The 26,021-nt window shown below is 62.0% G+C and overlaps 4 protein-coding genes across 6 annotated transcripts; 2 read left to right on the plus strand and 2 right to left on the minus strand.

Moving 5' to 3' along the window:
* The first annotated feature begins 3,871 nt into the window (after nt 1–3,871).
* On the plus strand, nt 3,872–5,519 carry PPDPF (pancreatic progenitor cell differentiation and proliferation factor). Of its 2 annotated transcripts, none has more exons than XM_086332840.1 (5): nt 3,872–4,315; nt 4,464–4,544; nt 4,775–4,852; nt 4,934–5,030; nt 5,114–5,519. In XM_086332840.1, the coding sequence occupies exons 2-5, from the start codon at nt 4,490–4,492 to the stop codon at nt 5,229–5,231; spliced, it is 348 nt and encodes a 115-aa protein (XP_086188966.1). In that variant the 5' UTR covers nt 3,872–4,315; nt 4,464–4,489; the 3' UTR covers nt 5,232–5,519. The 2 variants fall into 2 exon arrangements, with proteins under 2 accessions (XP_086188966.1, XP_086188965.1); XM_086332839.1 differs by having other exon boundaries at nt 3,872–3,996.
* Nucleotides 5,358–13,666, minus strand: PTK6 (protein tyrosine kinase 6). The gene is made up of 8 exons (XM_086332838.1): nt 13,320–13,666; nt 11,528–11,649; nt 11,086–11,246; nt 10,447–10,600; nt 9,676–9,837; nt 8,462–8,643; nt 7,580–7,733; nt 5,358–7,394 (listed from the first exon to the last, which is right to left on the minus strand). The coding sequence occupies exons 1-8, from the start codon at nt 13,547–13,549 to the stop codon at nt 7,207–7,209; spliced, it is 1,353 nt and encodes a 450-aa protein (XP_086188964.1). The 5' UTR covers nt 13,550–13,666; the 3' UTR covers nt 5,358–7,206.
* A 510-nt stretch (nt 13,667–14,176) lies between these two features.
* On the minus strand, nt 14,177–22,485 carry SRMS (src-related kinase lacking C-terminal regulatory tyrosine and N-terminal myristylation sites). 2 transcript variants are annotated; one of them, XR_015139267.1, is made up of 8 exons: nt 21,691–22,485; nt 19,101–19,222; nt 18,780–18,946; nt 17,826–17,967; nt 17,584–17,742; nt 16,981–17,109; nt 16,727–16,883; nt 14,177–16,491 (listed from the first exon to the last, which is right to left on the minus strand). XR_015139267.1 is itself a non-coding variant. In XM_086332835.1 (8 exons), the coding sequence occupies exons 1-8, from the start codon at nt 22,050–22,052 to the stop codon at nt 16,298–16,300; spliced, it is 1,485 nt and encodes a 494-aa protein (XP_086188961.1). In that variant the 5' UTR covers nt 22,053–22,485; the 3' UTR covers nt 14,177–16,297. The 2 variants fall into 2 exon arrangements, 1 of the variants encoding a protein (XP_086188961.1); XM_086332835.1 differs by having other exon boundaries at nt 16,981–17,162.
* On the plus strand, nt 22,410–25,923 carry FNDC11 (fibronectin type III domain containing 11). Its single transcript, XM_086332836.1, has 2 exons — nt 22,410–22,731; nt 24,877–25,923. Exons 1-2 carry the CDS (start codon nt 22,711–22,713, stop codon nt 25,879–25,881), a joined length of 1,026 nt encoding a protein of 341 aa, XP_086188962.1. The 5' UTR covers nt 22,410–22,710; the 3' UTR covers nt 25,882–25,923.
* The last annotated feature ends 98 nt before the right edge of the window (nt 25,924–26,021 follow it).

Consider the following 26,021-nt stretch of genomic DNA (forward strand, 5'->3'; position numbering starts at 1 on the left):
TAGGCCTGGCCTGGGCTACAAAGCTGTCATGCCCAAGGGCTCAATTCCCTGGTTGGCTTCCTGGGGCTCAATGCAGTTCAACCCTAATGATCTCTCCTTACTCCAGGACTCCTGATGGGCCCCATTGCAGCCCATCTGGGCCAACCACCTGAGCTGACATCACCCCTCACCCAGTCCTGCATCCCTCAGCTCCCTCCCGGGGTGCTGGTCACCAACACACATCTTGACCCCACCTTCTGTCTCAGCAGCTGCTCCCAAGACACTCCTACAGGAGGGAGTCCCAAACAGGAACCAGCCACAGCACAGCCGAGTGCCCTGCCAGCCCAGGTTCCTAGATCTGGGCTGCCAAAGGTGACCCCAGGACATTGCTGGCCTTGACCTCAGCCAGGTAGAGGCTCAAAGGCTCTGACCAGTGAGGGGTGTCATATGGCCTGATCAGACTGAGCAGAGCCCTGCTGGCTGGAGCCAGGGTCTGGGGGAGGAGAGAATGGAGCCGAGTTGAGGACCACTGAGCTCTGGAGGAGCAACAGCCTCTGGGGGGTCTCAGCCCTGACCTGGAAAGAGGGCAGCCTGAGAATTCCTCCCAGTCTCTCCCTTGAGGATCTGAAGCTTCCCGTCACCCTGGGAGCTGAGCTCTGTTTGGATGTGGGGGCCCCATGGTTTCTTGAGGCCAGGAGGAGGGGTTTCAGGACCCCACCACCCCTGCACATCTTCCCTTCTTCCCTAGCCCTCCTACCCAGCTGCCCAGGCCTGATCCAGGTCCAGGGAGCCCCAGGGATGCAGGGGTCTGGATCCCTCAGGGAACAGATGGGCATGTGGCTGCATTAGGGCCATCCCAGGGGCCTGGCACTGTTTGGGATCCCCGAGGAGGAGAGGCTGCTGAGGTCCCAGGGGCAGGACTGGAAGGCTATGAGGCCTGCCTGCAGTGACTAAAGTGCCACATGCTCATCCACCCCCGCGGACTCGCTGGGACATCTTATCCTCTGCTCCCCACCAGGAGGCAGGACTTAACTTCAACCTCCCCATCCCCACAAGGCTGGGCTTCCCAGGTGGCACTAGTGGTAAAAAACCTGCCTGCCAATGCTGGAGACATAAGAGATGCAGGTTCAATCCTGAGTAGGGAAGATCCCCTGGAGAGGGAAATGGCAACCCACTCTAGCGTTCTTGCTCGAGAATCCCATGGACAGAGGAGCCTGGTGGACCACAGTTCATAGGGTCGCAAAGAGTCAGACATGACTGTAGCAACTTAGCACACACATACACCCACAGCCCAGTGCATCAGGGCTCCCTCTGGCCCCAGGGCCTCTTCATCTCCCTGCACTGGTGCTAAGGCAGCACTGTCTCAGCTTCAGGGGACTGAGCCTGGAGAGGGCAGGGTCTCCCACTCACCGCCCCCGGTGGACATGTGGGTTATCCATGAGCTCTGGGTGGTAGAAGCCACAGCAGCAAGGTCAGCACCAGCCTCCAGATCTGAGCACCTCCCAGCAGAAGCCCTGGTGGCCCTCTGCCCCTAAGCTCTCTCTGCTCAGACCCCACCATGGAATGGGTCTGCCTCAGGGGTTCCACTCCTCACACTGCTGCTCCTCTCCCCCAGGGGTACTCTGTGTGCCTCCCGGGCCCCCAGGAATGGCAGCAGCCCTCAGTTTCCCAGCTGTGCCCCCTCCTGTGTAACCAGCAGGCCCAGGATCCAGAGCAGGCACCTTGCCAAATCTTAGCCCCACTTCCTGATCACATGAGCTGTCCATGGTCCTGGGCGGGCCCCTCAGGCTGGCCTCTTGAGCTCTAGTCCCTGGAACCCCGGTCCTGTTGGAGGCAAGAGCGACAGGCACCCACGAGATGCCCACACATTTAGACGCTGACTACAGGGATGTGGGAGTCCAGGGAAGGGGCAGGGCCCAGTGGCTGAGACCCCTTCACACCAGATGGAGGGGTTAGACCAGATGGAGGCCAAAAGGCCTACCCCTTTCTCCACTCTAACCAGGACATGCCACCATCCACTCAGGGGCCCTGAGGCCAGCTATTGGGAGCAACTGGCAGAACCTCTACCTTCCTGGCTTAGTAAATGCAGCCTTTACACTATCACTTAAAAAAAAAAAAAAAAAAACTACCCTTTTTTCAGATTATCCACTCTTAAAATCATTGGTGAGGTTGAGACTGGGGTGGATGGGGGAAGGCTGGCCAGTGGGCTGCTGAAAGGTGGCCTGGGAAGGTAAGCGAGACAAGCCTGGGTCTTGCCCGAACATTCCACCCTCTTGGTACCAACTGCACTGACCTTATCAATGATCCTTCAGTGAGCAGTAGGCATGCCTGGCTGCCACTCCCATTGCAGGTCTTGCCATGGAACCCTGTCCAGGCCCAGAGGGCCCCCTCCTCTTGCCCAGCAGCTCTGAGCTCTGGGCCCCACCTCACCTCCTCCTTGCTCAGCCCCCAGCTTAAGCCTGACACCCTCTCTCCTGTTCCCCCTCCAGCACCTAGTGTGGCTACTCTCTCTTAACTGGCCCCTCTGCTGGAAGGGGCACCTGCCTCATTCACCACCAATCCTTGTGCCCAGGCAAGCCATATACTCACAGCAGGTGCTCAGCCCACCAGAGTGCCAGGTGGACAGAATGGCCCAAGGTCCAGTCAGGGCACCTGTCTCTTTCCCAGCCCACAGGACTAGACTGTCCAGCCAGGGCTAGCACCAAAGAGCCAGGAGGAGAACAGGGAGGCTTCCCCTTCAAGGGCAGTTGGGCCCTGGGGCCTGGAGGAGGCTGAGGGTGGGGGAGAAGGCTACTTTCCACACTGGAAAGAAAGTCCTCCTCCTGGTTGCAGAGCCAGGGTGTGGCCCAGACTCCACAGGGAACATGCTGGGGCTGCCCAAACTAGGGACCTCACAGCTACTGGAGACATCCCCAAACAGAGCTCTCTACTCACCCCCACTGACATAAGCACCCCCATCTGTCTGCCCTACTTTCCACTCTCCTCCCCAACCCAGGCTTGCCAACCAGCTGGACGCAGGCTGGAGCTGGGAACGCAGAATTGGTTCTGGAGCCCTTAGCGCTGTGCAGTGAACATGGGTGGGCTCCCCAGCTTCCCACACACAATGAAGTCGCTAAAGGGCTGGAAGGCCCCTGGCACACAGCTCGTTCTGGGTACCACCAGGCCGACAGCTGGGGGAGGGCATGCACCAGTTGCGGCCCACATCTGGTTGAGGGCTGGGCATGCACTAGCCAACACCCTCTTATCTGTCCAGGGTGAGAGTGGGGGGGGCCCCATTCTGAGCCAAGGCCAGAGCAGACGGGCACTGCGGGGGCACGACTGGGGCTCAGCCCTGGGCTGTGGACAGCAGCAAAAACAGACTGGAAGTGCAGGGGCCACCGTCCAGCACGCCTGCCGCCTCCGATAAGCTGGAAAGGTGCAAACAGGCTGGACTAGCAGGAGGCCTGGGTCCCAAATGATGGCCAGAGCCCAGGAAGCGGGGATGGGAGGTGGGAGAGAGACAGGGCCTGTTTTCAGGCTGGGGCGGCGGTTATTTAACCACCTCAAGCCCAGACCAGGCTAGGATGCGCTGCCCGGCACTCCAAGTCAGACAGACAACGGGGCTGGACTTCTTCCTGGGCGGACGAGCGAGGGCCACGCCACGGGGGCGGGGCGGGGTGGGGCCAAGCTGAGCTTGGGGCGGGGCCTATTTGGCCTCGCAGCCAATTAGGCGGGGCGGGACCGGAGCCCAGCTGGGGCGGGACCGGAGCCTAGCTGGGGCGGGGCCGATATTGGGGCGGAGTCTCGCCGGGCTGGGGCGGGGCCGAGAGCGGGGCGGGGTCTCGCCGGGGCTGGGGCGGAGCCGAGAGCGGGGCCGTACAGCCTTATAAGGGGGACGCGTTCGCGCGTGCGCGCCCTCGCGTCTAGTTTGTGGAGTGGCCTCCCGCTTTTTCTTATGCAGATGGGCTCTGTGGCCTAGCGCCCCCGTGCCCACCGTCCGTGATCTCACGCCAAGGCCCTCGAGGGGTCGCCGCCGAGGTGGGGCCCGGGCGGCGCGTGGATGAAGTCGAGCGGCCCGAATGGGCGGCAGGGGGCGGCCGGTGCGCGACGGCTGGCGGGGCTGACCGCCGGGCGACCGGGAAGTCGGAAGGGCGCGGGGTGGGCAGGGGGCGACGGATAGGACCCGGGGCACGGAGCTAGGGGCGCGTCGGCCACAGGTAGGGCCGCTTCCCGGAGCCCCAGGCCGGCGGCCCAGCGCACAAAGCGCCTTTGTTGTCCCTCGCGGCCGGTTCGGGCTGGTTGGAGCCGCCCGCGCGGAGAGGGCGGGCCGAGAGTTCCGGATCCCCGCCTCGACTTGGTAAACAAACCCGGCCTCCGCCCCTCCCGGAAGCCCACGGGGCTGACCTGACCCTGGGGTCCGAACGGGTCGACTCAGCCCGGGTGGGGAGCGCCCTTCTGCGGAGGCAGCAGTGACCGAAGGGGCTCCCCGACCCCCGCGTGCGCAGGTTTCCACCAGCCCGCAAGCAAAAGCATGGCAGCCATCCCCTCCAGCGGCTCGCTCGTGGCCACCCACGACTACTACCGGCGTAAGTCAGCCCCTTGCCCGCGCCCCAGTCCGTCCCGAGCTCCCCCGCCTAGAGCTTGTGGGGTCAGCTCCAGTTGCTTGAGAACCTGTATCGGGTGGGGAGTGAATTGCTAAGGACCCTTAACACCGGCCTGCGCTGCCCGTGAAGCCAGTGCTTGGCCGGGTGGACTTGAGGCCCGGTGGACTTGAGGCCCGGTGCCCCGTGGAGCTGAGCGGGCCTCTTCTCTCCAGGCCGCCTGGGCTCCACTTCCAGTAACAGCTCCTGCGGAAGTGCCGAGTACCCCGGGGAAGCCATCCCCCACCACCCGGGTGAGTGCGGTGACCCCTCTGTTCCCAGGTCTATGCCCAGGGAGTGACAGCAGGACCTTGACTTTGCCTTGCTCCTCTCAGGTCTCCCCAAAGCAGACCCGGGACACTGGTGGGCTAGCTTCTTCTTCGGGAAGTCCACTCTCCCGTTCATGGCCACAGTGCTGGAGTCCCCAGAGCAGTGAGTGTGCCTTTCTGGGGACCAGTGTGGGGGGAGGGTCGGGGGCAAGTGGAAACAGCTTCTGACTTCCTGCTCTCCCCCAGCTCGGAGTCTGCCCAGGCCTCCACCAGCACGATCACATGTGACCTGGCTCAGAAAGCTGTGGGGAAGCAGCAGCCCAGCGGCCAGCCTGGCAAAACCAACTGCAGGCCCCCGTCCTGAGTGACCACCACCAGCTGCCAGGCTTCCTTTCAAGGCGCTAGGCTCATCAGAGCCCTCTTCCTCCCCCTGCCCTGTACCCTCCCTTTCCCTCCTCTCCCCAAGACCAAGCAGGCTACAGTCAAGGGAAGCAGTTCACTTTTTAATATCAAAACAGCAAAACACCAAAAAGGAAGTTGAGAGAATCCCACTCTCTGCTATCCGAGCCACACGAACGCGCCTTCCTCACACCCCATGACCCTGTGCCTTGCACCAATGCACCAAGTGGACAATAAACTCCAGGAGTGAGCAGCCTGGTGTGTGTGTGTGTGTGAGAGAGAGAGAGACCTGTGTGCTCCCCCACCCCCGAGGGAAAAGTCACTAACCCCTCAGCCTTCTCATTCCCAGGCATGAGAGAGCTGGCCATGCTCCCTGGGCCTTCCTGGAACCCCTCCTAGGGGCCGCCTCTGAGGTCTGGCCCAGGTTCATGTGGGCAGACAGCTCCAGTGAGTGTGGAGACTTGCATCTGAGAAGGGGTGGGGTGCCTGGCTATTTCGGGAAATCAAGGAGAGCAGGCAGTCCAAGAATCAGAGCGGAAGCTTCCAAGGCAGCTGCTGAGGTCATTCCACCCTTGGCCCCTCTTGCTGCTGCTATAGGAGGCCCGCGAGTCTCTACCTTGGGGTCAGAAGAATGCCAGTGCCCCCTGGAGGACCTTGAGGAGGCAGTCCTCAAACTTGCTTGCCCTCTTTTCTCCCACATGTCTTCTGTTAAGGATGTTGCCTCCTCTCTCCTCTTGTAGGACACACTCTGGACAGGGCCCCCAATCCCCAGAGTGGATCTGAGGCCCCTGGCATCCCACTGAGGCAGAGGGGAAGCAAGTGTGGGCGGCTCCTGTGGGTCCCTCTCACCAGGGAAGCCCAGCTTTGGGCAGAGTCTGACTCAGGAGGCCTATGTGGTATTGCGGGGGAGAGGTCCTCATCCTCTGCCAGCCGCCTGGGACCGGCCTGAGGGGGTGAGCTGGTGGTGTCCACATTCAGTGGCCAGCAGAGTTTGACTGGGGGTTGGGGTCAGGAGAGGGCAGTTCAGTGAGGCAGTGGACGGAGCTTTGGTGTGAAGTCAAGCTTAGAGGGGTGGCCTCCCCTGCTTCAAGGGCCAGGCTCTGCTGGAGGGGCCCATCCTCCTCTGGCCACCCCTCCCCAACTCCATTCTAAGTCACATGAGTTCATCCTGAGGCATTTGGGTGGCTAGTAGCCCCCAAAGCCTACACCATCTGTCCTGCCTGCCCTCTGTGTGTCCAGGCACGTTGCAGGCTGGGGGACAGGCTCTCCTGTGGTCCCACGGAAGGGTGGTGGTCAGTGCTAAGGCTGAGTCGGGAGGGTCCACCACAAGGATTAGCTTGACCCCCACCCAGTCCTGGCCACAGTGTCCAGATGAGGCCCCCAGACACCCCAGGGCAGGTGTTTGCCAGGGCAGGTGGACAGGAATAGCACTGGCCCTGGGGAGCAGGTGTCAGTGCCTATCTCTGCAGAGGACTGGGGGATCATGCCCCCACAAGTCCGAGTCTCAGGCAGGGCCAGGGGGCAGAGGGGGTGCAGCCAAAGCCTAGGTCCCCACCACACGGCCAGGGAGGCTTGACCCTGGTCCTGCTAGTTGGTGGGCTTCAAGTCAGGACCAGGGACAGGTCCATTCTGAGGAAAGGGGTGATCTTGCTCCTGGAGCCTCCAGGGTAGACGTTGGCTGTGGGGTGCCTGGCACTTTGCAGGTACTGGCATCTGGGAAAGGGACAGCCCCAGCTCCAGGCTGCACTGGGGAAGGCGTAGGCCCAGGTCTGCCAGAGCCCCTTTCCAGGAGTGTCCAGCTGGTTCTGGGAGTGGTCCGTACCTTCAGCAAATGGTCAGTGAATCGGGGTGGTCCACAGCCATGATTTGAGGTCCCTCAGGCCTTGCCTGACTCATGAAGGGTGGCCTGGCCTCTGGGCACCTGCAGGGAGGCTGTGAGCTCAGAGCGGGTTCTCGTACCTTGTTAAGCTGGAGAGCTTCTCCCACAGCCCTTTGAAGTAGGGTCTCTGCTCAGGGTCCTTGTGCCAGCAGGAGAGCATCAGCTTGTGTGTGGTGGGCGGGCACTCTGGGGGGCGGGGCATGCGGTAGCCGCTCTCCACCCTCAGGAAGGCCTCGTGGTTGGACATGCCTGCGGTGGGTGGTACAAGGATGCTCTGGAGGCAGGAGGCCAGTACCCTCAGCACCCCTGGTACTCCTACCGCCCTCTTCTGGCTGGTGGCCCTGGAAGATACCCAGTGAGTGGTGCAGGGGGGTGTGACCAGGAGGCAGCCCCCCACTTCCCTGCTGAGAGTCTGCAATGCTGGGGCCCAGTACCTGGATAGGGCATCTGACCCCTGCTGAAAATCTCATGGAGGAGAACCCCAAAGGACCAGATGTCAGACTTGATGGAGTAATGCCCTCGGGAGAGCGCCTCTGGGGCAGTCCACTTGTAAGGGATGTTGTGGTCATAGGAGAGATAGATGTCCTCCTGCAATCAGACACATGCTGGGTTAGCCACCCCTGGGGGCCACCCCTGCAGCAGGGACAGGCCAAGGGAGCCTGGCACGTGGTGGGCAACTGTGCGGTCAGGACCCACACCATGTCATGGCTTCCTGGGAGCTGAGCTGGCAGACCGTGCCTGGATACCCACAGGCCATGCCCTGGAAAACCAGTCGCAGAACCCAGAGGAAAGCCTCCCAGAACAAGGGGCAGAGAATCCCTGAAAGTGAGCTTCGAGTGAGCTTCAAGAAGACTTGGGCGGGGGCAGCAGGTTAGCAGCCAAGCTAGGGGAATGCAGGGTCTGCTTGAGGAGCAGTCAGGAATGGCTGACACTTAGCTCTGGGTGTCATGACTAAAGGAATCCCCTCAACTTCTCAGTGTGTTAATGGGAGTCCTAGAAGTGCTTATGTTGCCAGCCTGCTGGGCCAGGTGCCTCCCCCACACCCTGCTTGCCTGTGCGCCCTGTCCTGCCGTTGCCACCCACCCGCTCAGCAGGGACTTCCGTGTTCGCAGCTTCTGGGCACAGAGCTGTCCTCCTAGACTTGTCCAAGGGCCTGCACTGCCCTCCCAGGAGCCTCCTAACCCTGTTGAGGGACAGCTTGGGCTCCATAGCCCATATCTCACCTGAAAACGTGAAGGCCACAGGAACTTCCAGTGACCCGTGCCCTCACTGCCCATGCCCTGCCCCCTCAGCTCTCCACCCTGCTCCGCCCCTACCTTGATGAGCCTGGCCAGCCCGAAGTCCCCGACTTTGCAGATGTTGTTTTCCCCCACGAGGATGTTCCTGGCAGCCAGGTCCCGGTGGATGTAGTTCTGCGATTCCAGGTAGCACATGCCCTCAGCCACCTGTGCTGCAATGTCCATCAGCTCCGAAACGGGCAGGGCTTTCTCGTCGGAGTCTGCAGAGGCCAGGGGAGGCGTGGGTGAACAGGACCAGCCAGGGCCAAGTCCTCTCTGCAGACTCGCGTGCTCAGGGGAGGGGCTGGGGCAAAGGGCAGATGGCCTGATTTTAAATTGGAACTGTGGAGCCACTGCAGGCCTTGTAGAGGCTGATACAGTCAGCACATAACCCTTTGGAATTTCCTTCTGGGAATCCACACTGAAGCAGTAAGAACTCAGACATATGTACACAGATGTTTGGCCCAGCATTATTTACATGAAAACCTCAGAAGATTTCAACAACAGGCACCTAAGTGGACATGGCACATCCACGTGGTGGCCCACAGACTTATCAGGATTTCATTTCTGACGAACATTTAATGATATGGGAAACTGCTTGCAATGATCAAGTGTAAAGTATTCCCAATGTTGCTGTATTAAAGTAGACCCCCCGATGCACACACATGCATACTGGGTGTAGTTTATCCTGCATGCACACTTCTTCCTTTTGCAGCATCTCTGCAGTCAGGCCACGTCTGCACACAGTGGCGCCTCCACTCACTGGCTGTGGTTGTCTGCTATGGGTGTTAAGTGATGGCTCTTGTTAGAGATGATGAGGTCTGTGCGTCAGTGAGATACACGGCATGTGAGTGTGTGCAGTTGTGTGGCTGTGTAAGCATGTTCACAAACACCAGAAGAAGCGACAGTGTCTTCCAGGAAGAGAGGACAGCAGTGAGACTAGGCTGTGTGTCCCAGTAGCAGGAAGGGTTTGCAGCCACACCAAGCCTTTGACTAACGAGGCCTCACTTCACTGTGGGTGCAGGAGTGATGGGGGGCTTTTCTTGTCTTTGATCCTATCTGTATTTTCTCAAATTCCTACAATGAACAAGTGGTACATTCATCACAAGATATTTTAAATCCTTTTGTAAGCAGAAAAGTGCTGAGGAAGCCCCCAGAACCCCAGGCTGTCCTGTGCGTGGTGTGGGGTACACATCTGTGCACGTCTCCCGTTCCCTCCAGCTGGCACAAGTCACTCTGGTGCCCCTACTCACCCCTCAGCAGCTCCAGCAGGCTCCCCTTGGGCATGAGCTCCGTGACAATGTACACTGGGTCCCCCGCGGACGCCACTGCGTACAGGGCCAGGATGTGCTTGTGCCGCAGCTTCTTCATGGCCTGGATCTCCGACTGGAACGTGTGCTGGTGCAGAAGGTCGGCTGTGGGGGTGGGCAGCCTCGCTGGGTGTGGCCTCTGGAGAAGCTGGGGGCCCTCTGCCTGCCCCTCCACCCAGCCGTACCAGCAGCAGCTCAGGAAATGTGGGCACCCTTCCGGATACCCCATCTCCCAGGCCAGGATGCCAGGTCAGACACAGCCTCATCCCCACTCTTCACGTGGGGGGTCCACTATGCCCACCAGCAGCTCTCCCCATACCCCAGGCACCACAGATACCCCATGGGGTTTACCCCTGCCCAATCTGATGTGGAGCTAGAACTCCCTCTAAATGTGCTCGCTTGCAGCCCTGGGTCCCTGGTTCCTGAAGTGGGTGGTTCATCTAAGAAGAGTCTAGATGAAACTTTTCAGATTTCTGGTGATTACTTATTCTAAGGGCTTTTCTTCCATTTACATTGAGAATTTAAAATTTCCTGTCAGGATAAGTGCACTTGGGTAGCAGCATGAAAGGAGAAAGCCACCCAGACGCTGCACTGGGTGCCACACATGGTCCAGGTTAGGGTGCTGAGTGGTGGGCGAGGCGTCGGGGCCCAAGGCTGCTGGGCCAGCCGACCCCCACAAGCGAGGCAGAAGTCTCTGGCCTGGGGCCCACTGACCTCGGGCGATCACCTTGATGGCCACTCGGACCTTGTCCTTCCAGAGCCCTTCAAAGACCTCCCCGAAGTAGCCGGAGCCCAGCTTCCTGCAGAGTGTGAACTCCTCCCGTGGCCTCTCCCAGTCATCACAGTGGGGCAGGGGCTCTGGCTCGTGCTGCAGGGACATGGGCAGGGGCACCCGTCCACATGAAGTCAGCCTCAGCCACGTCCTGCTTGGGAGGGTCCTGGTGTCCAGCATGTAGCTGGGCTCACAGAGGCTGCCCCCAGCCAGGCTGACCCCTTCTGTGTCCAGCAGACAAAAACCACCCTCCATCTGCTCTGAACCAGTGACACTGGCCTGATTGCCATTCAGACAAAAGTCCTGTCTGGCTGCCGGCCAGGGCATATGGCCGGAGAGACTCAGGACATGGCAGGAACTCAGCTGACCTCTTGCTGGCCCAGGGGTGAGAGTGCCCACCCTCCCCCCATGCCCTGCTCTGTACAACCACAGCTGCCCGGGTGCCAGAGTCCCCAGACAGTGTCCCCAAGGCTGCCTGGGCAGTTGAGCAAGGACCCACACCCATCTCCACTGGAGGGTTCGTATCCCTGTAAGGGGCAGTGGGGAGGCCAGGGTCTGGCATGGGGGTCAGGGGCCCCTACCTTCTGGCAGGGCGAGGTCAGCCGCAGGCCATGGGATAGGCTCTGGACCTTGTGGTGATCCACAAGCTCAGACAGGCCAGGGAAGGACACAGCCTCGTTGAGGTGCAGCCGGCCGGCCCGCCACCAGATCTTGTAGTGGCGCACGGTCTGCTGGTCCCGCACTGGACAGAGAGGGGCACTCATGAACAGGTGCCAAGAGGGGCCCCCAACGGGGAAAGTAAGGACCCAGCAGGACCTCGGGACAGGGGCCCAGACCTTGGGGCCCTCGCCCACCAAGGGTCAGAGCTCCCAGGGCAAGGTCTAGACGTCCCAGCACAGGGGAGAGGATAGGCCAGAGGGGCTGAACTCTACATGCACGAAGGGTTTAGGGACCAGAAGTCTGGAAGTCAGGCCCGGGGGTGGGTGGGGGGGCTGTGAAATGGGGAGGGCAGGAAGTGGGTACCTGAGAGGACGTAATCGGCGCCTGGCTTCTCGCTGATGCGGATCAGGAAGGACCCCTGCTCATTGCCCATGGCCTGTAGTCGGTGCAGAGCTTCCGAACGAGAGATTCGGCCGAAGAACCACCTGCGGGATGGGGGCACTCTGAGCAGAGCAGATCCCCCCAGTGCCCCCGCCTTAAGTCTCGGCCCCTACCTTGAGTCCCAGCCCCCACCTGATCTGACCCTCTGCCTCCTTGTGTCCCAACCCAAACCCACAGGTGCCCTCTGACACTCACTGACCCAGAGCACCCTTCTTTGCCCATCGCCAACCCCAAATGTCCCAAGTGGTCAATTCTGGATACCAGGAAAGGCCTGGAGATCCAGAAGTGGGAAAGGCCCCCCACCACTCTGCCTGGGGCATCCCATGTCTGTGGGGATAGAGCCCCCCATCCTGTGGGTGCAGCGACCCATCCCCAACTTCAGATGTGACTCTGCAGCCATGCACTTGGACTCATCTTGTTTGGGTTTTTTGTGTTGTTGTTGTTGTTTTGTTTTGGCCTTGCCAGACAACATGCAGGATGTGGGATCTTAGTTCCCCAACCAGGGATGGAACCCACACTCCTACAATGGCAGTGCGGCATCTTAAACACTGGACCACGAGGGAAGTTCCTGGGCTACACTGTCCTGTGACCCTGTGGCACCTTCTCCCCCTGGGGCCACAGACACACGGTGCTCAAAAGCCCTGGGACCTGAGGATTCACATGCACCAGCACACACCCATTCTCACACCCCGACTCCCAGCGCCAGGGCAGGGACCAGCCTGGACTCTGGAGGGCAGGGTGGGGCCAGTGGGACTCCCCAGGGAACCTCTGCTGCCAGCCACTCTGCCCTTTGCACCCTCGACTCCCCAGGCCCTGTTGAAACGTAAGCACCCGCACAGAGGACCACTGGCCCGCACTGAGCCCTGCGGGGTTCACAGCCCATTCGCACCCACCTGCCCAGCACCTCTGGAGTCTCTCCCTTTGCTCCCAACCCCACCTCCTTGCCTCCTTCCACTTCTCAAATGTGCTGTGTTCCCAGGGACTCAGGGCCTTTGCCCTGGCCATGCTGACCCTGCCTGAGGCCATCCAGTGTGTGCTGTGTCCCTCCAGGAGGACACAGTAGGCACTCCATCAGTGGGGCACATAGGCACACAGGGACTCCCTACCCAGAGTTCATAGAACCTCCTTGGGTCGTGTGAGCATGCCCAGGCCAGGCTGCTCCTGTGGCCCAAGATTCCTGGGCAGCCCCTCAGGACTGTCGTCACTTCCTGGAGCTACCTTGCCAGTGACAGGCAGTCATGCTGGCATAGGAAGCATGTCTGTGGCCCACACCCCAGCTGGCCTGTCGCAACTCCCACTCCCTCTGATGAGGCCACATGTCTGGTTTTGGGTATTTGGAAGGGGAGGAAAGCTTCACTCCCCAGAAGGCCCAGACTCTGCCCTCTCTGGGCCCAACACTGTGCACTGACCATGGGGAAGCCCAGGGAGGGGCCACAGCCTCAGGACCCCCTCCCCAGAAGTCACACACAGATGCCCAGCCAGGGATCCCAAGACCAGGATGGTAGGCCTGGCCTCGCAGGGGGACAGGGGTAGGGAGATGGAACCATGGGTTCCCAGTCTGTGGCAGCCCAGGGCGCCTGCCTACACCCAGAGCCCAGCCACAGAGGCACAGAGCTCTGTCCCCACACACCCCTGTCCCAAGCTCATATGGGGCTGCATAGCCCAGGGATGGGGGTGCCTTGGAGTGACCCACCAGGGCCACAGGGACACTCACGGCTCCGACTCCACAGTCTCCTTCTCAGCCAGGTAGTTGTAGGGCACGTAGCCCTCAGCCAGGGCCCGGCCTGCCCCATCCAGCCTCACGGCCCACCACCACTCCTCCTCCTTTCTGGCCACGTAGAAGAGGTCCCCTGCCTGGAAGCTCAGCTCCTCAGCAGTCCGAGCCTCAAAGTCCCAGAGGCCCATGTACCTGGGGCCCAGGGGAACCTGGCCCTCGGACCCCATGGCTGGTGCAGCAGCAAAACTGGGCTGTCTGGCCTTGCCACCTTCTCCGGTCCAGCTGGGAGCAGCATGTGGGCAGGGCTGTCCCCAGCAGCCTGTCCCTGCCCCACTGAGCCACCACCCATTTCCCTGTAATGAGGCAGCCGTGCCAGCCACACCTGTGCCACCAGGGACAACCCCTCTCAGGCCTTCTCAGGCACCCTAGGCTCCACCCTGAGGGCCACCCCCGGGCCAGGTCAGTCTGGGCACTAACTGATCAGTTAACACCTGCCGAGAAAGCTGCCCACCAAGTGGTCACAGGTGCCACTGGCCACATGGCCAGACCTAAGCGCCAGGAGAGGGGAGAGGGGAGTCACTGATCAGGCAGGAGGCGTGGGACTTGGAGCTGGAGGGGCAGGACAAGGCATGCCCTCCCCCAACCCCCCCGGACTGTTGTGGCTGAGCCCAGATCCCAGGACAGCCAGTTCCCAGCAGGGTCCTCACCAAAAGCCCAGGGCTGCTTCTCTGCCCGCCCCCGGAGGAGCTCCCCTGAGGCCCAGGCACCTCCTCCCCAGCCGGAGGCTGGGGTGCCAGGGACTCTGTCCAATGGGAGGGCTGTGAGGACAATGAGCAGGGACTCACACACTCATCCTGCTTGTGGGCATTTTCCCTTTTATTGAGAAGAGACTAGGCACCATCCGCCTCTCTGAGATCAAGAACAAGCCTGCTTGGTTCTGACCAAGGAGGACCCAGAGGGGACGGACAGACGGCTGGGCGGTGAGAAGTTCCAAAGCCCCCACCCCTGCACACCTACCCCCTCACCGTTGGCCAGAACTCTCTGACCCCCTTGGCCTTGGGCCCCGCCCCTGAGCTGTGTCCAGAGGGCCTCCAGTTCTGCCCATCACACCAGCAAATGGGAGGAATCTGAGGCTGAGGCCCGGGCCCTCACTAGGGCATCAGCGTCAAACCTGTTTAGCTTGTGCTGATGATGCACCCCCAGGAAGCGCCAGTTACCCCACGCACACCTGCCTTTCCCATCACCCCACCCAGCATGCTCCTCCCCGCCCAGGACGCCTGCCAGCCCCAGTTCCCACACACCCCAGGAAACGAAGAGGGTGAGTCCTTCAACGCGGCTGGAGCCCGAGCCCCACAGGCTTCTTGGTCTGGGAACCACCTGAGCCGGAGGAGCCCAGCCCTCACCCTCGGGCCCTCCAGCTCTCCCAGGACAGGTTAGAGAGGGGTTAGGGGCTGAAGGCCAGGGCAGAGTTGAGGCCCAGCTGCCTGGCGTCCCAAAAGGCTCAGACCAAACCCTCCTGCCCCCTCCCTCATCTGCCTGGTTGGCGGGGGGCGGCGGGGGGGGATGCTGGGGACCATGTCTCAGGCTCTGACCCACAACCAAGGTGATTGGGGCCCCGAAGTGGCCTATTCTCATTTCCCCTCTCTGCCCAAGGGGTCCCTCACCCTCCCCAGGGCCCCCTCCCCTCCCCTCTGGGAAGTCCCCTGCCCCAATTTCTCCAACCCTGCACAAACTGTTTTTCTGAGCATCTGAGCAGCCCCTGGGGCGGGTCACTTATCTGCACCCTAGGGTCCCAGCTTCCTGCCCCGTGATGCCTCTGCCCCTTCTGTCCCACAGGCCTCTGGAGCACAGTTGCCAGCCTGGGGATCCCAGGATGAGAGTCGGGAACCCTGAGGGTGGACCCCACCTGCCCAGTCCCTGTCCATGTCCATCTCGTGGGACTGGAGCCGGCAGGGTGAGGTGAAGCCAACAGCGCACGTCCTGTGATGAAGCCGTGCTTGAGATCAGCCCCAGGGCAGCAGTTGCACCTGGAAACTGGCTGCTTCCTGTCACAGGAGGGCCAGTGGTCACCAGGTGCCCAGACGCCAGAGCATCAACGTCTGCACCCACCCCCCCGACCCTGCACAGTCAGCCAGCACCCAGGACCCCAGCTCTGAGGCATGATGCCTCCCTGACCTTTGCCCCACCCACAGAGAACTGCCCAGAGCGTCACGCAGTCACCTAGTCACCAGTCTGAGCTTCCTGTGGCCTGACAACCCCCTCTCTCTCTCTGTCTCTCTGCTCCAGCCCCAGGGGCATGGGAAAGGCTCTTCACCTGGCCTCTGCAGCCTCCCCCGCCATCCTGTTCCTGCCCACAGCCCAGGGGGTGTGCTGCCTCTGAATCCCCAGATGTGGGCGCCAAGATGCCCTGGGGTGGAGGTGGGCACGTGAGGGCCAGCTCTTCCTTGGGCACGATCCACCAGATGGAGGGCTGAGCCATCAGCCCCAGGTCCTGTTCTGGTTAAGGGCTCAGGCCCAGGTGGCCCACAAGAGGGAGTGGCTATGCCAGTCTGTGCAACGTGGGGCCAGCGCCCTGGGCCTACCAAAGCCCTAGCACCGGCAGCTGCAAGAAAGCCACAGCAACCCACTGAGGCTCCTGACTGTGGGAGGGGGCTCGATGAGGCAGGCACGGGCAGGAGGCCTCTCTGCCCAGTGTCTCCCTGAGGTCAGGGCGAATGTGGGCTCTGTCTGGGCTTCTCTGCTGAGACCCTCCCTCTCTGGGGAACACCGGTCATGCTGCTGGAGGATGCCAGTCCCTCTCCTGTCTGAGTGGGTGTCCGCATGTGTCTGCCTCGTGTGCACAAGCTTTGTGTGTCAGCACATGTCAGGGTGTGAGGTCCACAGCCAGAGGCTCTGTGGGCTGGCACCAGTTCTGGGCAGCAGGTATTATTGGCAAACACTGTCCCGTGAGAGGGGTCCCTGGGCAGGAACCCGGGTCATGTGAGGGCGGGGCGGCGGCGCCTGCTCGTGGCACCCAGCTTCTCCCGCAGTGTGGTGAAGTCTGGCCGCTCTTCCGGGCAGCGCCTCCAGCACCCCAGCATGAGCGCGTAGACCTCAGCTGGGCAGGCGGCCGGGCGCGGGAGCCGGTACCCCCGTGCGATCCGCTGTAGAGTCTCGTGGTTGCTCATCCCTGGGGAGGGGCAAGAAGAGAGGCTGGGCAGGTGCTTCCTCCCTTGGCCTAAGAGTCACCCTGGAGCTCACCTCCAGCCCTGGGCAGACCATGCCAAGCAGGCAGCCTCCAGGCCTGGTACCCCTTCCAGGCTCAGCGATCCCTGGGTAGGGGGTGCCTCCTTCTCCAGGCTGGCTCCCATGCTTCCTTCCTTGGACTACCCTTGCCTCCTGCCTTGTGCTGCCAGGAGGCCCACCTTCGTAGGGACACCGGCCATATGTGAAGACCTCGTAGAGCAGGACCCCGAAGGACCAGACGTCGGACTTGGGTGAGTACACGCAGTAGCTGGCTGCCTCAGGCGCTGTCCACTTGACGGGGATCTTGGAGCCGCTGCGCGGGGAGTAGACGTCATCCTGGGAAAGGGGAGACCAGTGGTGCAATGGGTGGAGAGGCAGCCTCCCCCCGAGCCCCTGAGTCGCCCAGCAGCCCGTGGCCGGAGCCCACGCTGACCTTGAGTAGCCGGGCCAGGCCAAAGTCGGCCACCTTGCAGGCCAGGTCGTCGCCCACGAGCACGTTCCTGGCAGCCAGGTCCCTATGCACGATGCGCTGCTCCTCCAGGTAGCTCATGCCCTCGGCCACCTGACAGGCAAAGGTCAGCAGGAAGGGCGGGCTCAGGGCCTGGCCTTCGGGGCCTGCAGGCAGGGCCGACAGTCAGGCGGCAGGCGTCTGCCCTAGTCACTGCCCTCCGCGCCTCGGGGTCCCCAGCTTAAGTTGGGTGAGGACAGCACTGCCTGCCAAGGCCGCAGGGGGGCACTGTGTCATGGTTCTGTGTCAGCCTGGCCCTGGTTCCCAACCAGGAACAGAAACAGACCAAAGTGGGGGAGGGGCGCACCCGGGGTCTGGTGGGGTCCATGCCAGAACTAGTGACCTAGTGTAGAATTAGTGACCCAGAGGGGCCCCACCTGGAACTGCAGTGTCCAGACCCCGCCCAACCTCACTCATGGCCAGAGCCCTCCCTGGCCATCTGGGCCTTGGACAATCAGCATTCAGTAAAAAGGCCTGGAGGACCATCAGGAAGGGCGAGGGCATCCCCATCCCCACCGCGACACTCACTGCCAAGGAAGGCCTGCAGGCTGCCCTTGTGCATGAGCTCCGTGACGATGTACACGGGCTCGCCCGCTGAGCACACCGCATGAAGCCGGATGAGGCGCTCATGCCGCAGGCTCTTGAGCGTTTGTATCTCCTGGGCCAGGTCGGCGAGCTTCACGTCGCCTGCGGGACAGGGCAGCATTCCAGGACCTGCCATAACCACCGCCGCCCACTGCTACCACCCTGGGGTCCGGGGTCCCACCCACCTGGTCTGATGACCTTGACTGCCACGGGCATGGAGCCCAGCCACAGGCCTTCCCACACCTCCCCGAAGTAGCCTTCGCCCAGCTTCCTCCGCAGGGTGAACTCCGAGTGGGGCCGCTCCCACTCATCCTGCTCAAGGGACTTCTGCAGGGGTGGGAGCACTCAGGGCCTCTGCCTGTGGTTCCCTGGGCAGAGTGCACAGCTTCTCCTGGGGCCCCGGGCCTCCAGCTCTCTGCCCCTGTGTCCCAGCACACACTCGCCTCCGACCCTGCTCAGGGCCAGGGGCCTAGGTGCTGACCTCTGGAAGCCTAGCCCTAAGTGCTTCCGGACCTAAGTGGCACCTTTGCCGGTGCAGGCATCCATCCACACTCATTACTGTCCCATCCAGGCTGTCATTAAGAGACCAGAGGAACCAGATGGCTGCTCGGCCCCTGGCAGGACTGCCTGACTGGGACCATCACAGATACCATGGCTCCAGCACAGGTGTGGCCGTCCCGACAGGCATCTCTTCCCACGGGCTCCACGCTGGCCTGGGGCGGCTGTGGGTGCCATCCAGGACGCCTTCCCCAACTTGCCTACCCCCCACCCTCCTGGTTGCTCCATGGCAGAGCTGGGCAGGGAGGGAGGGCATCTCACAGGCCTCATTCCCCTCCTCCCTCAGAGAAGAGAATCCCATAGGGATGACCCTGTGAGAGCAGACCCTACCCTGCGACCAGGGCAGGGTCACAGCCAGAGTGCAGAGGAGTCACAGGAGCTTCACCCAGGGTTGGGCTAAGCCATCTGGACACGTGCTGAGAAATGTCACAGGCCTGGCAAGGGGCAGCCTGGCGGAACAGGTGGGGATGGGCCCACCTGGGGTGGGCAGGGCAGGGGGGGACAGGCACAGCTGGGGCGGGCAGGGCAGGGGGCGATGGGCCCACCTGGGGCATGCACGGCAGGGGAAGGGATGGGTCCACCTGGGCTGTGCAGGGCTGCAGCAGTGGGCTCTGGATCAGCTTCCAGTTGGCCTTGTAATATGCCAGCAGCTCATCCAGACTGGGGAAGAGCCGGTCCTTCTGCAGGTAAAGGCTGCCGTCGGCTGCCATGGAGATGCGGTAGTGGCAGACTTTGGTCTGGGCCCGGACTGGGAGGGCACAGAGATGGAGACCCCATCTTGGCTGCAGCCCTGACCCTCCCACCATCTCAACCAGGCGACCCATACTGTTGGACCCAAAGTGGGCTGGGGGCTGGCACTGCCTGGGGAAGCCACCACCCTGAGGTCAAGGGCACCCTGGTACCTGACAGTGAGAAGTCCCCATGGCTGCTCTCACTGGGCCGGACGAGGAAGGCTCCCGGCGCGTTGGGGGCAGACAGGAGCAGCTGCTGGGCCTGGGTTCGGCTGATGCCACTGAAGTACCAGCTGCAAAGGGCGGACACAGCAGTCTCCATACTAGCCCAGCCCTGAGACATTCATGACTCCCATAGGTCGGGCCCCAGATGCCCACTCCACGCAGGAGGTAAAGAGAGGAACCTGGTGCCTGATACTGGGGGCCCAGTCTAGGGTCTGCACATGCCCCAGCCCCAGGGCCCAGTCTCTGGAGTCCTTGGGGACTGGGCACAAGGTGGGGGCCCCCAAACAAAGGACCGGATAGACAACCTGGGAGGGGCTGCTGCTGGAGCCTGGGGTGAGAATGGGGCCTGGAAGAACAGGGGCAGAGACAGGCCCACCCTGGCACAGATAGACATCTGTGCCTACTCTGGGGCTCTATGGGGAGGGGGCTAGCAAACAACATGGCCGGAGTGAGCAGTGGGGCTGGGCTGAGGCTGAGGCAGGACAGGGTGGGGCAGGGTGATGGTGGGAGGGGCAGAGGTTTGTTAGGAGGTAAAATCAGCGGACATCTGGGGAAGGGTCAGGGACCTGTGGACGTGGTTCCCCTAGACAGGCCCTGGGTGGACAGCAAGCCAGAGACACACTGATTCGGAAGCAGGAGGCCCAGCCCCAGGCATCTGCGGGCTCCATCCACCGAGGGCCTCCTGCAGCCAGCCCCTGCCTCGGGGACCCTCTACCCAGGAGAGACTCTCATGTGGGGAGGGGCTACAGAGGACAGTCCCAGGTCAGCAGTGCTTCCACCTCCCCAGCCCCTGGACCCACATCAGGGCCTGGGGGGCAGGGCTGAACCCCCATGTACACCCAGACTTCTGATATGTTCTTGGACTCTAGGCCCTGGTTGCAGAGCAGTGGGCGAGATAAGCCTGGGGTGTCCTAGCATCTTGTAAAGTTGAGGGGTCTCCTCCTGCCTGGCTGGCCCAGGGGACAGGCAGCCAGGTGTCTGAGGGTAATGACACAGCAAGTGTGGCAGCCCTTTCATCTGCAGCCCAGACAAATAGTCATTAGCTACTCCTCCAAGCAGCCCTTCCCCTCCCCCGGACCCTGCCCACCTCCAGGAGCTGTTGACCCGGTCTGTCCTCCACCTGGAGGGACTGTGGGCCCCCTTCCCATCAGAATGGCTGGGGGGTGGGGCTGGAGTCCCCTCCGAAGGCACCTTCCTGTGACTCAGGCTTTCCCCCAGATGTACATCTCCAGGAGATGGTGGGTGCCCCAGGGGTCCCCAGGATGCCAAAGGTAGCTTGAGTGACATGAGACCTGCTGCTGGTCTGCAAAGATCAAGCCGGGTGCAGGACCTGGGGCCCATGTCAGGGCGAGGTCTGGGCAGCCTCCCTTTGCTAGCCCTGTTCACCAGCCAGTTTCTAGCCTTTCTCAGCCGGCATGTCACCTCTGTGGCACCAGGACTGGGAAGAGGTGCCTCTGCCCAAGGGTTCCCCAGGCGCCCCCTCCTTCTAGCAGGTAGGGATGACAATGGCCAAGACATTCAGAGGAAAGACAGGTAGGGGCCATGCCCAGGGTTTGGGTCAAAGGCCCATGTACTCTGTCCATAGCCACGTGGTGGGGGCCTGCCCGGCACGAGCACACACTGTGTCCTGAGGACCCTGAGCCTGGGCCAAGAGGTCAGGGAGAGGAACGGGCAGGGACTCTGGCGGGAGTGGTTAGGTGGGGCCGCGAGCCGGCTGGACAGTGTGTGCATGCTGGACGGTGTGTGCATACTGCACCCGCCACGCCTGCCTGCTGGCACACGGGGATTCAGACCTGGTGTCCAGCAGTGTTTGCTCTGAGGAGCCTTCTGGGAAAGTACCCAGCCTCTGCTCCCTGCCATGACCACACAACTGGCATGCAAACAGCCAAGGGTCCATGCCAGCCACTGCCCACCTGTGGACTGCCCTGGCCCTAGGGGCCTCAGGCACTCAGGGGAATGGGTGGGCTCTCCCATCTGTACCCACCCTGAAAACGAACCTCTTTGGGAGCAATCCCAAAGACCGTGTCTGCCCCATGCCTGGCCCAGAGCAGGAGGAGGCCAGGTGAATGTGCACAGGTGAGGGGGTGGACAAAGGCACAGGTCTGACCCAGCTTATCACCCCTTCCACACTGAGGTCACTATCTCACCCCTCACAGCACAAGAACGGCCTCTCTGCTCACCCATGTCCTCACCACCTCACTGCATCCTAGTCCTCAGCCCCCTGCCCCAAACAATGACCACTGAGCAAACACTGCTGGACACCAGGTCTGAATCCCCGTGTGCCAGCAGGCAGGCGTGGCAGGTGCAGTATGCACACACCGTCTAGCCGGCTCGCGGCCGCACCTAACCACGGCCGCCAGAGTCCCTGCCCCTTCCTCTCCTAGCGGAATCAGGCGCCCATCTTGCACACCATCCCGGTACCACACATGCGGAACTTGCTCACCTCTGGATGGCGGGGCCTGAGGAGTGATGCTGGATGTGCAGGCCTCAAACTACCCTGCACTTATTACTGACTCCCTAGAGCAGTGGTACTCACGGCTGGTCTGAGAGCGTCTCAGGGGCCACCTTGGCCACGTAGGTGATGGGCACCAGGCCAGTGCAGGGCCAGCCCGAGAGCTTGCGGGCCAGAATGCAGCCGCCCTCCTCCCTGAGGGCGTGGAGCCTGTCCCCGCGGCTGACGCTCAGCTCCTCCGCGCGCCGCGCCGTGAAGTCGCACAGCGCCCTGAAGAGCTGCGCGGGCGCCGGGGGGCTGCAAGGCTCCGCGGTACTGGGCTCCTCTGCGGCGGGCTCCAGCTCCAGGTCAGCGTCGGGGTCTGGGAACCGCGGTGCCCCGGCCGGCCAGATCTTGTCCCAGAAAAAGGACAGGAAGGCCAGCCTCTTCCTGAGGAAGGGCTCCATGCCGGGTTCTGCAGGGGGCGGTGGGGGCGCAGCGGCGGAGCTCCGGGACCCCGACGGGGAGACACTGGAGGGGCGGTGGGACGGCAAGCGCTGGGGCGGGGTTGGGGGGGGACAGACGCTCCAGAGGCCCCCACCAGCTCCCTGCGGTGCTCAGAGCAGCGCTGGGTGGCCCTCCAGAGCCGGCCACACGACAGCCGTTGCTCTCGTCGACCTCTAGGTTGTCTCGCCGGCAGGACTGGTCCCCAACTGCTCCAAGTCTCGTGAAGGTGGGGCGGGCCCAATCCCGGGACAGGCGTCAGGGCGGGACTATGGGGCGGGGTCCTGAAGTGGGGCCGTGATGGGCGGGGCCTCAGGGGTGGGGCCGTTGTGGGTGGGGTTTCGGTGGGGCGTGGTGGGCGGGGTCTCGTGGGCTGTGAAAGGTGAAGCCGGGGGGAGGTCCCTGTGGAGAAGGGGCAGTCTGCATTTTGACGGTCAAGGTCACTCTCGTGGTGTGATCTTGTAGGACAGTTCTGCAAGTTGGTCCCCTCAGGAAACGGGCAGAGGATACTTGGGATCTCTGTGTTATTTCTTGCAGCAGAATCTCAAAATTGAAAGTTTAATTTTAAGAAAATAGCTGAGAACGAGAAATTAAAAACAAAACAAAACAAAACAAAAACGGATGAAGTCAGAGATGGCAGAGGTGAGGATCTGCCTGACCCAGAAGAGGAGGGTAGACTGCTCTGTCCCTCACACTCTCTGTGGGTGGGCCGCACGGGTGGACGGTCTTTCTCTCACTGCTTTTCATTCCCTTCTCCACTTTCCAGCTCCCCGCCTCTCCCTCAACTTTGAGACAGCATCCCCTTTCCAAATAATTCAACTCTTGCTTCTCAGACCCCTAAATAACGACATAACAACAGCTACAACTTACAGACTAAGCGCCCAGGGCACCCCCCCACCCCCCACACGGTGATGGGCGCTTAGCCCGGCAAAGCCGCCTCCCATGAGTGAGGTCACCAGGAGGAGTGGGGGAGGGGCACCGTGGGAAGGGAGTCTTTGCCAGGGGAGGGGAATTTAGAGACAGACATCCTATGCTGGTACCTGCAAGGGGGTGGAGGTAAGGGCCCTCCCTTGACTTCAGGAGGCTTCCGGGTCGCGACCGGGAACGCGCCCTGGCAATCTTCCCGAGTCGAGGGGGCCCCATCCCCACACTATAGGCTCTCTGCCCACCCCGCCCTCTGGGCGGAGCGTCACAAAGACCCGCGGTCCCCATGGCAACCCGCGGGACGCCGCGGTGCGAGGTTAGGCGCCCCTGGTTCCGTGCACAGTAGGCAGCGCTGCTCCGGGAGGCAGGGCAAGTGGGCGCGCCGGGAGGCGGGCGAGGGGGGTGAAGGACGAGGGGAGTGTGGCGGAGGTGGGCAGGCGGAGGCGGGTGGGGGTCGGTTGAGGGGAAGTGGGCCCAAGGCCAGGGGAGTGTAGGGGGTCCCGGAGGCAGAGGAGGGTGTAGGTCTGGGTAGAGGGCCAGGGCAGGCCGCTTCTTTCCTGAGTTTACCAGCAACCCCTCCTGGCTTTTTCAACGGAGAAACTGGGGCCGTCTGGAAGCACCTCTGACCTGTAGCCCTACCTGGAGCTAAAGCTCCCTCCAGAGGCGGCTTGAATCTGTCCCAGCCTTGGGCTACTGGGCCACTGAAGGACTCAGGCCAGCAATCCTGGTCCTGGTCTGTTGCACCTCAGCCCAGACACTGGTGCTGCTGTGCCCAGGGTTGGGTCTGCAGCCTCCGTCCCAGGAAGGTCAAGTCCTGACATCTGGGGAGGGAGACCAACTTGGGTCCCAACCTCACTCTGCCCCTTGGGCCTTTCACACAGCCTCTCAGCTCCCGTTTGTAACTCATCCAACTTTCTGGGTGCTGCACAACCTCAGACCTCCCAGTGAAACCACGGGGTCTGTCTCGCTGTCCTTGGGGGTGGCTGGGACCTGGGACAGCAGCCAGGAATGCTGACCCCCTTTCTCCAAGGAGCCCCAGCCTTGTAGTCAGGACCTGCCAGGCCTGGGAGCGCAGCTATGCCCAGCTCTGGGGCGCACTGGACCCTCCTACAGAGGGAAACCTGGGTGAGGAGGGGTGCTGAAGGAGATAGATTCTGGGGTCTACAGTGGGCTCAAAGCCTGGATTAAGAGCAAGCTACCAAGTGTTCTGGGCTCAGGCACCCCATCAGTGAGCAGGGGGACCGTTCAGGGGCTTTTCTTATGGGCTCAGGAACATCCTGAGGCCCCAAGATACAGCAGGGCTCCATAACAAGGAACTGGCATGACTGGTCCTCAGGGCTGAGGCCACCTTGCCTTCTGGGCTGGCCCTGGGCCTCTGCTCTGCACCGCAGTGGGGTGTGGACGGTCTGCAGGACAGTGGGCTCCCCAGCTGGGGTTTGGTGATGCTCAGACAGGATCACTCTGAATCCTGTCAACAGCTCCAGGGGAGCGGTGTAACCCATTCCAGATGGGGCTACACAGCTAGGCAGTGGCTGGACTTTCCAAAGCACAGGCCCAATGCCCCTGTCCCTGTGTCATCACAAAAGACCATCAGTAGAGTGTCGGCCCTACAATGTCCACTTTTATCCAGATCTGCAGCCTGCCCACCTGGTCCTCCAAGCAGCCTCTGTCCAGAGAGATGAGCCCTCCCCACGAGCCTCTTCCTGCTCCCACCCCCACCCCTGGAGGCCAGAGAGCCTAGCATGGGGGCCAGTGGGACTGAAGTCACACCACACAAACACTGCCCTGAGTGGGCCCCGGGTGGGCTGCAGAGGCCAGTCTGAGCATTCCGTTCACGCCCTGCCCTCTGTCCCCTGCTCCTAGACCATGAACTTCCAGGTGACAGGCCTGGGCCTGGACAAAATGAAGCTGGACAGTCCCCAGTCCTTCCTGGACCAGGAGGAGGTGGAGGAGGCCGAAGATGGGCAGCTGCTGGAGCCCGAGGCTTGGCGAACCTATGTGGAGCGCCGCAACGCTCTGCAAGAGTTCCTGACCTCAGACCTGAGCCCCCACCTGCTCAAGCGCCACCACGCCCGCATGGAGCTCCTCAAGAAGTGCTCCTACTACATCGAGATCCTCCCCAAGCACCTGGCTCTGGGCGACCAGAACCCACTGGTGCTGCCTACCACCATGTTCCAGCTCATCGACCCCTGGAAGTTCCAGCGCATGAAGAAAGTGGGCGCCGCCCAGACCAAGATCCAGCTCCTGCTGCTTGGGGACCTGCTGGAGCAGCTGGACCATGGCCGCTCCGAGCTGGATGCCCTGCTCGAGTCGCCAGACCCTCGGCCCTTCCTGGCAGGCTGGGGGCTCGTGGAGCAGCGCCTGGCGGACCTGTCGGCTGTCATGGACAGCTTCCTGGCCATGATGGTGCCGGGGCGCCTACACGTCAAGCACCGCCTAGTGTCTGACATTGGCGCCACCAAGATTCCCCACATCCGGCTTATGCTGAGCACCAAGATGCCCGTTATGTTTGACCGCAAGGAGTCGGTGGCCCACCAGGACTGGGTCAGCCTGCGCTGGTTTGTCACCATCCAGCAGGCTGTGCCGGAGCAGTTTGAGCTGCGCTACAAGCTGCTGGACCCACGGACACAGCAGGAGTGCATGCAGTGTGGCATCATCCCCGTGGCCGCCTGCGCCTTTGACATCCGAAACCTGTTGCCCAACCGTGCCTACAAGTTCACTGTCAAGAGGGCGGAGAGCTACACTCTGGTGTATGAGCCCTGGAGGGACAGCCTCACCCTGCACACCCGGCCAGGGCCCCCTGAAGGGCTTGCCCCCAGTAGGCTGGGCAAGCTAGGCCTGTCCCTGACCACACCTTCCGAGAGATGATTTTCTAGTATTTATCCACTAATAAAGAGGAGTATAAACACACATACACAATTAAAGAAACAGACTTACTTATGTTTTAGAAGTGGCGGCAGCCACAAGTGTTTTTTCCTGACTCAGCACAGTCCACCCATGAGTCCCGC

This window comes from Bos grunniens, chromosome 13, assembly GCF_055505025.1.
Source record: "Bos grunniens cultivar Pamir isolate PY7600 chromosome 13, Bosgru_T2T1.0, whole genome shotgun sequence".
NCBI lineage: Eukaryota > Metazoa > Chordata > Mammalia > Artiodactyla > Bovidae > Bos > Bos grunniens.

Bases quoted from the DNA above. Each gene is read 5' to 3' on its own strand.
- PPDPF (XM_086332840.1), top strand. From the start codon at position 4,490: ATGGCAGCCATCCCCTCCAGCGGCTCGCTCGTGGCCACCCACGACTAC. The intron at 4,545-4,774 runs GTAAGTCAGCCC...TCTTCTCTCCAG, and splicing joins CACCCACGACTACTACCGGC to GCCGCCTGGGCTCCACTTCC. The intron at 4,853-4,933 runs GTGAGTGCGGTG...TGCTCCTCTCAG, and splicing joins AGCCATCCCCCACCACCCGG to GTCTCCCCAAAGCAGACCCG.
- PTK6 (XM_086332838.1), bottom strand. From the start codon at position 13,549: ATGGGGTCCGAGGGCCAGGTTCCCCTGGGCCCCAGGTACATGGGCCTC. The intron at 7,734-8,461 runs GTAGGGGCGGAG...GTCTGATTGCAG, and splicing joins GGCTGGCCAGGCTCATCAAG to GAGGACATCTATCTCTCCTA. The intron at 7,395-7,579 runs GTACTGGGCCCC...CACCCACCGCAG, and splicing joins GGGTCAGATGCCCTATCCAG to GCATGTCCAACCACGAGGCC.
- SRMS (XM_086332835.1), bottom strand. From the start codon at position 22,052: ATGGAGCCCTTCCTCAGGAAGAGGCTGGCCTTCCTGTCCTTTTTCTGG. The intron at 18,947-19,100 runs GTACCAGGGTGC...GTGCCCTCCCAG, and splicing joins TGGGGACTTCTCACTGTCAG to TCCGGGCCCAGACCAAAGTC. The intron at 16,884-16,980 runs GTCAGCGTGGGC...CCCCTTTCCCAG, and splicing joins GCCTGGCCCGGCTACTCAAG to GATGACGTCTACTCCCCGCG.
- FNDC11 (XM_086332836.1), top strand. From the start codon at position 22,711: ATGAAGTCAGAGATGGCAGAG. The intron at 22,732-24,876 runs GTGAGGATCTGC...CCCTGCTCCTAG, and splicing joins TGAAGTCAGAGATGGCAGAG to ACCATGAACTTCCAGGTGAC.